Source organism: Mus pahari, chromosome 19, assembly GCF_900095145.1.
Source record: "Mus pahari chromosome 19, PAHARI_EIJ_v1.1, whole genome shotgun sequence".
Taxonomy (NCBI): domain Eukaryota; kingdom Metazoa; phylum Chordata; class Mammalia; order Rodentia; family Muridae; genus Mus; species Mus pahari.
The window spans coordinates 1,433,591-1,442,949 of NC_034608.1; the positions used below are offsets into that span (position 1 = coordinate 1,433,591).

General features: G+C 47.8%; 1 protein-coding gene across 3 annotated transcripts in view; it reads right to left on the reverse strand.

The window, feature by feature from the left end:
* Positions 1–9,359, reverse strand: part of Ppp1r12c (protein phosphatase 1 regulatory subunit 12C) — a 21,867-nt gene that overhangs the window by 6,037 nt on the left and 6,471 nt on the right. For all 3 annotated transcript variants that reach the window (XM_021218859.1, XM_029531970.1, XM_021218858.2), the window contains exon 4: positions 2,802–2,961. In XM_021218859.1, the coding sequence (XP_021074518.1) occupies positions 2,802–2,961 (160 nt within the window). The remainder of the gene's footprint in view (positions 1–2,801; positions 2,962–9,359) is intronic.

The window sequence follows — 9,359 nt, forward strand, 5'->3', positions numbered from 1 at the left end:
CTCTCTCTCTACATCATCAGTGGAGTCCTAACGTACAGACAGAGACAGGAAGTAGCATCAGTGGGTCGAGGCTGCAGAGGCTGCTCAACCTCTTCCAACATACAGTGCAGCCCTACCACAGACAGATCCAAAACATCAGAATGCTAGAGTTGAAAGAGCCTGGCTCAGCCAATAGCCTTTCAGAAAGTTACAACCAGGGAGCTCTCCAGACTCATCATAGGGCAAGGTCTCTTTTGAAAGAAGTGGAATGAGGTCCTGCGTCAGTGAGCAAGGCCACAAGCATGAGGAGACAGAGATGCTGATGGATGCTGACAGACTGCCAAGCACAAGGTCCTATCTGGGCTGAGACTTCCTCCCTCACATTTCCCAAGATTCCCCTGCTTCCATCCTAGGGCATGCTGGACTTCTGGATAAATCCCTACATGCTATTGCCCACATTAGTACTAGCTGTGTTCCTCTCCTGGTCCGTATCCTAGGAGCCTGCAGCATGTTACCCAGCCACGCCCCTAATCCATCAGCACTTCCTCACCTAGCAGTTTCTTTGCCAGAGGGCCCTCCCTATTACAAGCTGTTTATCTCTTCCCAAGGCCAAGGATTTCTCCTTATAAACTTAAAGTTTTATTTACTATTACTGTGTGTGTGCAATGTGTGTAAATGTGAGCATAAATGCCACAGCATGGATGAAGATCAGAGGACAGTAGTCAGGGGTGGTCTTTTCCTTCCACCACCGGTGCCAGGACCTAATGCAAGTCACCAGGCTCTTATGTGGCAAGCACTTTTTCCTACTGAGCCCTCTCACTAGTCTAGAAGCCAAGGTTTCCAACTAGATACTGCTACACCCGCAACCCTTGTGACAATGTCCAGCGACTGAGTCAGTGGTGCGCTAGCACCTGGTGGGCTTTCAGTGGCCAGGACAGCCATCAGAAAAGAATGACCCAGGCCATCACATTTCTGTCATTAGCTATGGTACATACCTGAAATGCCAGTAAGGCTAAGAGGATGGGCAGTTTGAGATCAGCCCAGGAGGCCAGCACCTAACAGACATTAAGTAAATATTTACCTCTACTTTAATGAAAGTAACAGTAAGATTTTTTTTTTCTTTTTTGAGACAGGGTTTCTCTGTATAGCCCTGGCTGTCCTGGAACTCACTTTGTAGACCAGGCTGGCCTTGAACTCAGAAATCTGCCTGCCTCTGCCTCCCGAGTGCTGGGATTAAAGGCGTGCCACCACACCCAGCAACAGTAAGACTTTTAGTACAGTTAAAATAATGACAGCAAATTCAGTGAACAGATGAGTGTAAATACAAACCCACACAAAGAGGTTATCACAAAATCACAAGATTCGTCATCACCGCAGTCCCATCACTAAGAGGGTGAGGCAGGACAACTATATATCAATCAAGTACCAGGCTAGTCAGGATTTTTCAGCAAGACCTTATCTCAACTAAAGAAGAAAGAAGAAATTACAGGGGAGGGAGATAGGCATGGCGGCTCTCACTGTGAATCCCAGAGGGACATGAAGGAGAAAAATCAGATATTCGAGACGGATGAATTTGAAGCTATCCTTGATCAACATCAGGTACTGACTGAGAAGGCCAAATGAGCAACACAAGTTGTAATCACTCAGTTCTTGCCCAGGGCTGGGACCAGGACCCAGAACCACATGCTAGGCAAGTGCTTTCCACTCAGGCACACCCTCAGCCCCTCACAGGAAGACTCTAGGTACGCATATGCTCATGTCCTGCACCCACAGCCCATGGACACTCCTAAGCCCCAGTGCTTAGGTTCTGTGACAGGAGAATGAAGTTGTCCACAAGTATCAATAGACTTTCTCTACTAACAGCCTCACAAACTAGGGAGATGGCTCAGTGGGCAAAGCGAAGACAGGCATTCTGCTCACTAGCATCTATTTAAAAACTGAGTGGACATGGCAGTCCACCTGTAATTCCAGCAGGCAGAGGAAGGGACAAAAACCCTCAGAGGAGGAGGGCTAGCTAAAGTTGCCAAAATGGCACGCTCGGGGTTCTGCCAGAGACAGTTGCAACTAGGAAAAAATACACCATCAACCTAGGGCCTCCACACACACATGAATGTACACCCACACATAACAAGTGCCCAGAGACATGCATGCATGCATGCATGCGCGCACACACACACACACACACACCACAATCATTAGCCAGACGCAGGGTCATATGAAAACAAACTTAGCTTTCTTTGCAACTAGGAATGGTCAATGATGAGAATTGGGTAAATGCAACACAGGCATTAAGAGGTTCACACACTTCTGGAATGTTCTGAAAAGGAATACACATTTGCTTCCCTTGCCTCTGTTTCTGACTGACTTGGGATGTAGATGCCATGACAGGTGAGGAAGTCACAATGGGTTGAAGTGGAAACTTGAGGGTTCTTTGGAAAGTTGGTTGGATGGTATTTTGCTGGGGCAAACACATGAAGGAACACTTTGTTAAAGTGGACACGGGTGTGAAGGCTAAGGCAGACTTGTGAAGGAAGGCTTTGCTGAAGCAGACACAGGAGAGAGGGTGCTCTGCTAAAGCAAGCACATGAAAGGACACGTGATGAAAGATTCTTTGCTAACAACATGCATGAATTGGTCTGCTTTACAATGTGTATGTAGTTGAGCTACATTTATTGGGACTCCACAGAGAGAAACACACCAAAAATATGTCTGGAGGTGTGCTGCAGTTTCTTGCCACTTCTGTAGACTTGAGCTGATTGGATTCAAGTGCTGAGGCAATGTACATGGCAGAGACACAAAACAATGGCTCTGGCCTAGCTCACCTCATCACCTCGATGTAGCCCTTGGCAGCAGCCACATGCAGGGCAGAGGCCCCAGTCCGGGGATGCCGGGCCTCTGGCATAGCACCCCCATTCAGCCAGCACCTTGTGTCATGAAGCAGCAATTCTTCTTCAGCCCGCTTGGCTGCCTCAACATCCACACCTGGAGGAATGAGGAGGTGACAGGTGAACTCATACAAGGTGGTCTTGGAAACCCACGTGACAGTTTCAACTGGTCACAGATTGGCCCTGTGACTCAACGAGTCCTTCTCATCCAGTTCTCTGCTTGGATCCAGAAGGCCTGAACTAATGCAGTATTTCCCAACTGTGCTCTCTGCAGACCTGGGTACCACAGAGGGTCTTAAAGAATGGAAACCACAGGTCTTGACCCAAACCTGTTTTTTTTTCTTTTTAAATATGAAACCTAAAGTTTCCCAAGCAAACCCAGCCCCTGATCTATCTGTTTCCCTACCCCTCCCATCGTAATCCATAGTCCAGCACCCTCACATAAGGGAACCTCCTGACAATTTTGCCACCTTGCTTTAGAAACTGCAAGTACAACTGTGCAACAGACGGGCAGTGGTGGCGCACGTCTTTAATCCCAGCACTAGGGAGGCAGAGGCAGGCGGATTTCTGAGTTTGAGGCCAGCCTGGTCTAGAGAGTGAGTTCCAGGACAGCCAGGGCTACACAGAGAAACCCTGTCTTAAAGAAAGAAAAGAAAAGAAAAGAAAAGAAAAGAAAAGAAAAGAAAAGAAAAGAAAAGAAAAGAAAAGAAAAAAGAAAAGAGCACCAGTGCCACCAACTCATGGGAACTTGGGTCATAAGACTCATGCACCTAACATCTTATTAGCTGAGCCATCTCCCCAGTTCCCCTCACGCACCTAATTTAAAAATTGGTTATTGTTGGTTTTGTTCTGTGTGCGTATGACAAAGTTTTACATTTCCCAGATGAGCCTCAAGCTCACCCACAGCAGAGGATAAGCATCTTATCTACCTGCCTCCACCTCCCAAGGGCAGGGATCAGAGGCTTGTACCACCTCACCTAGCTTACGTGGTGCTGAGGGCCATGCTGAGGGCCATGCTTAGCTGGTTAGCATTTTACCAACTAAGCCACATGCTAGGCCTATGGCTTGGAAACTTCAAATTACATTTGTGGTTCACCCAGGATCTCCACTGGGTATCTCTGGCAAAGGCCTTCAGGCAGAACCTGGCTAAACACCAAGAGATGATTCAGCTGCTAAAGGCTCGGCTCAAAACCAAGACCAAAACCTACACAAGGGGGCAAACTGCTGAGACTCACTAGTTCAAGGCCAACTAGGACTAACAAAGCAAGATCCTGCCTCAAAACACCAGGGATCAGAGTTTAGTCCAGTGGCAGGATGCCCGCCTGGAAACCTAAGGCTCCAAGTTCAGCCCCGAAATATAGTGGGCTCCTTTCCAGCTTCACTGCACTCCCTTATAACCAAGGTTGACCAGCTGCTTCCTCAACAGATACATTGTATACTTCCACCACAAAGCTATAAAGAAACAATCCCGGAGGTTTCTTAGGGATCTTCTTTCTCCTCCCTAGCCAAGACCAACCCCACCCAGACACCAGCTGTAGCCAGGGGCTAGCTACCCGGTAGCAGTTGGGTCCTGGCTCCTTGTGTCTCCCGGCCAACTAGGACCTCCCTTGTAGTGGCAGGGTTGAAGAATGTATGGCTAAAGTCCATCTGCAGTGCAGTCAGAGAGACTCTAGCAGGGAAGGCCAGGGCCGCCCTCTTCCTCCAGACTCCTGCTTCCTTAAAGGGAGTCACAGTTCTAGCAGACCGGGCAGGGAAGGGGAAGGGTGGGGTACCTTCGCTTTTCTTCAACCACTACCCAGTATTCCTGTGCACACTGAAGGGTGCCCTGTGCTTTCCACACAGCCAAGGCCTGCTTGTGTTATTCAATTTTTCCTGTATAGGCTGTTTTGGGCTGGTTTGTTAATTAGGGCTTTTATATGTAGCACAGTATGTATGATGCTTGTGGGTATGTCTATATATGTGTGTGCCTGGTGCCACAAAAGGCTAAAAGAGGGTGTCAAATCCCTCTAGAACTGGAGTTAGAGGTGCCCATGCGGATGCTAGGAACTGAACCCTCTTCTGCAGGACCAGCAAGAACTCTCAACCACTAAGCCACCAGCCCCTCCACCTTGTCTTGAGAGTGGATCACTCACTGACTCAGCTAGCCTGGCAGGCTTGCAAGTCACAGGGATTCTTCTACATCTGCTTCCCAACAACGGCTAGGACTTCAGGGACTGGCTGGCCTTGTCTATATGGTTGCTGAGAATTCGAACTCAGGACCTTAGCTTGTGCAGCGAACCCCTCTACTACTGACTTAGTTACATTCCTAGTCCTGAAATGAAGGGTGTGTGTGTGTGTGTGTGTGTGTGTGTGTGTGTGTGTGTGTATGTACTGAATTTACTATAATAAAAATTTTATTACATGTATTTTACTGTGTGAATGTATATGTGCACTCAAGCACATGTGTAAAGTCAGGGGACAGCTTGCAGGAGACACTTCTCTCCTTCTACCAAGTAGATTCTAGGGACTGAAGTCAGCGGTCAGGCTTAATATCAAGTACTGTCACCCACTGAACCATCTCACTGGCCTGAAAATAAAGTTTTAATGGCATCCAGCCACATCTGTTTTTTCTCATCTTGTCCTTGGCTCATTTCCCTCTATAGCAGATGGTAAAGTCATTATAATAGGGACTCTATGCCCTGTAAGGCCTGAGATATGTACTGTCCACCCCTTCACTGGTAAGTCAGCTGACCCGGGATCACTTGCTTATGAATCAGGTACCATCCGCCGTCCGGTAGCGGCACCAACCTTTCCCTCGCCAACCATAAACACTGTGCAATATTCCTATGCACTTACACCACCTACAAGTCCAAACGCCAGGTCAGAAACTCAGGTCCACAGCACCAGCCCTGTTCAGCTCCTGCACGAGCACTCCCTCCAGGCATGGCCTTCCTGTTACTCAAGCTTGCACCTGTAACTATCACAGACCACTGTGTGTGCCTACCTCTGTGTGCTGCAGTCCTGTCCTTCCTGGATGTCAAAGGGGATGGCTTCACCTTTCCCAAAAAGCACTTAAGTCCCCTTCCCATCCTGTCCCCCCAAGGAGTTTTGCCGAGGCCTGACCCTGCAGCCTGAGCCACAACAGAACTGCTAAGACCTGGCAGTACCCACTCTTCCTCCTTCAGTAACCACATCCTGATGTTCCTCCCCCTTATGGCTTCTGTGTGACTCTGCTCAAACCCTAGTCACAGGGTGACAAGTCCTCCTGCATAGTGACAGATGGGCTCTGGGTCTGACATGAAATCATGTACCAGAGCATCAGAGAAACGGCTTACTGAGGTGGGGCTACCGTGCTCCAGTTGGGCAGCAGCCGAAACTGCCAGAAGCCTTGCTAAGCACCTCAATCTGAGAACACAGCTGACGTGACGCCAAAGCAGCTGCTGCCATTGGGGATCCATCTCCAAAGACTGGCATACTGGGGCTTGAAAAGATGGCTCGGTTTGTAAAATATCCACCATACAAGCATGAGAACCTGAGTTCAATTCCCAGCACCAATGTAAAATGCCAGGCACGGTGGGTCACTTGTAATCCCAGCACAGGGAGGCAGAGACAGGAGGATCCCTGGGCTCACTAGCCAGCCAAATAAGCTCTAAGCTACTGAGCAACCCTGCCTCAAAAATCAAAGTGTACGGCTGAGGGTCACTATGACCTCTGGCCTCCAAACATAGGTGCACGCATACATGCACTTACAGGCACACATTAAACAAGTCACTCAACGGTAACTCTATCCTACCACATTTTTATTACATTCACTTATTTGGGTATATGTGTGGGAGTCACAGGTCAGTTCTCTGCTCCCACCATGTGGGTCCCAGGGATCAAACTCAGTTGTCAAGCTTGACAGCAAGCACTTCTAGCCACTGAGCCATCTAGCCAACTCCCCCAACCCCTTGTTTGTTTAGCTTATTGAGTCAGGGTCTCTCTGTGTAGCACTGGTTGTCCTGGAACTCACCATGTAGATAAGGCATAAGGCTGGCCTCAAACTCAATGATCCGCTTGCCTCTGCCTCCTGAGAGCTGGGATTAAAGAGATGTGACAGGATTAAACCCACCACAGCCAGTTCTACTCCTAGGGTGGTCAGCACCCAGATACCACACGCGATGCTCTGCCTCTGTGAATAGTGTAATTATTGTATCAAATGAGAACTCGGTATGCAAATGAGAACCCAGTATGCAAATGAGAGCTGCACACTTATCTCTGTGTGGCTGGCTTACTTCAGTTAAGCCTGTAAGGTTCATCCAAGCTATTAGATGAGTCAGTCTCCTCCTTTTCTAGCTGTATAGACCACATTTTGCTTATCCATCCCTTGACGGAATTCCTACTTTCCCTGATTCTGAGGAAGGAACTCACAAACTAGGCCAAGTGCCACAGGCTGTGCTACTAAACCACACCCAAACCCTAAGATACTGTAAATATGCCTGCACGGGACTTTCTCACTGCAAACACCACAAAATATAAAAAAGAGAACCAGGCGTGGTGGCTCATGCTACAACCCCAGCACTCAAAAGGCTGAGGCAGGAGGACCTCAAGACCACACTGGACTACACAGTAAGTTTCACAACAGTCTAGGTCAATTAACTAAGTTGACTAATAAGATGGTAATCCCTGTGCGCCTGAATCTTGGGGTGCTTATCTCGCTGTACTGTGGTGCTGGGGATCGGACTTGCCCACACTCAGTAAGTGTCCTACCACTGAGTAGTATCCAGGCCCCCTCGCTCTCTAGTTTTTTAATTTTATTTTTATTATTTCTCATTGTGTGTAACTGTGTATCTATGCATGGACAGAATCTGGTATTAGAAGAGATCAGAGGTACAAGTTTCCTCCAGATGCTGAAGCTGCAGTGAGCCCAGATACAGTGCTGTGAACTGAACTTGATCTTCTGGCAAAGCAGAAAGTGGTCTCAGGGACTGAGCCATTCTTTCATTTTTTTTCTTTCTTTCTTTCTTTCTTTCTTTCTTTCTTTCTTTCTTTCTCTCCTTTTTCCTTTCCTTTCCTTTCCCTTCTTTCATTCATTCATTCATTCATTTATAGCCATTTATTTATTTATTTACTTATTTACTTATTTATTTATAGCTATCCAGCTATTCATTTATTTATTAAGTTGCCAAAGTTGGCTCTGACAGACCTTGAACTCACTATCCATCAGGCCCAGCAGAGCAGAATCTGAGAAATGTATCAGCAACAGCAGGGGGAAGGCAAGACCAATGGGCTCACCCTCACTGAAGCCTCAGTGGGAGGAGCTCAGGCCACAGCACAAGCTACCTTGTGGCACTGAGGGTGAAGGCCCCAGGCTGCCCCTATCTCCTTGTCGGAGAGGGCTGAGCAGCAGGGCCTGATGAAGGAGGTACTCTCCATTATCTGGGCAGAGTCTACAACATCAGCAACATAGTCTCAAAGAGCTGGGGCACGGAAGGGAGGAGGGCAGGCTGGAGAGGGAAAAACAGGAAAGGTATTGATGCCTGTGTGTGTGGAGGGAAGAGAGCAGGGCGAAGCAGTAAGGGTGTGCGTTTAGACTGCAATCTCGTCTCTGAAATGCCCATAACAGGTACATTCCTGAAGACAGAGAGAGGCCTTAGAGACGGGATGAGAAAGGGGACTAAAAACTACAGGATTTCTTTTGAGGGTGACTTTAAAAATGCTTTGAAATGAATGTGGTATTGACTCTACAACTCTGTGCACTACAGCACACCCACAAACTGAGCACTCTGAATGGGTGAACTGTCAGGTGTGTTGATTACAGCCTCAAAGCTGCTTTGTTGTAAAACCACTGGTGGGCTGGCGGGCTGGCTCAGCAGGTAAAGGTGCTTGCCACCAAGCCTGACAACCTTGAGTTCCGTCCATAGGACCCACATGGTGGAAGGAGAGGACTCCCACTCCCATAAGTTGCCCTCTGACCCTCACAAAGCATAAGCTTTCCCATTAATTATAAATTAAATAAACCTCATAAAAAAGACTTTTAAAACAGCAGCTGGAGTGCTGGCATGCATGTATAATTCAAGTATTCAGGAGGCTGGACCAGGATTGCTCCAAATTCAAGGTCAACCTGATCTACATAGCGAGTACCAGACCAGCTTACATAGCAAGACCCTGTCTCAGAGATAAATAGGGCTAGAGACAAGTCAGCTGTTATGAGCACAGGATGCTCTTCCAGAAAATCCAGGTTCAATTCTCAGCACCCAGTGTGGTTCACAACCGTCTATAACTACAATTGCAAAAGGATCTGATGGCCTCAGACATGCATGTGGAAGACATATTTGCAGACAAAACCCCCAAACATGTAATTTAACAAATTCTGTGATAAAGCCCAGAAAAGGGTCTAAGGTAATAGTCATAGTAGTACTGAGGCAACTTTTCTGTTTGAAGTTTTACCAAAATAACACCACAAAAAGGAAGAGGAGCTTGGCTCAACCACTGTGACTGCTGCTCCACTGTGACTGCTGCTCCACTGTGACTGCT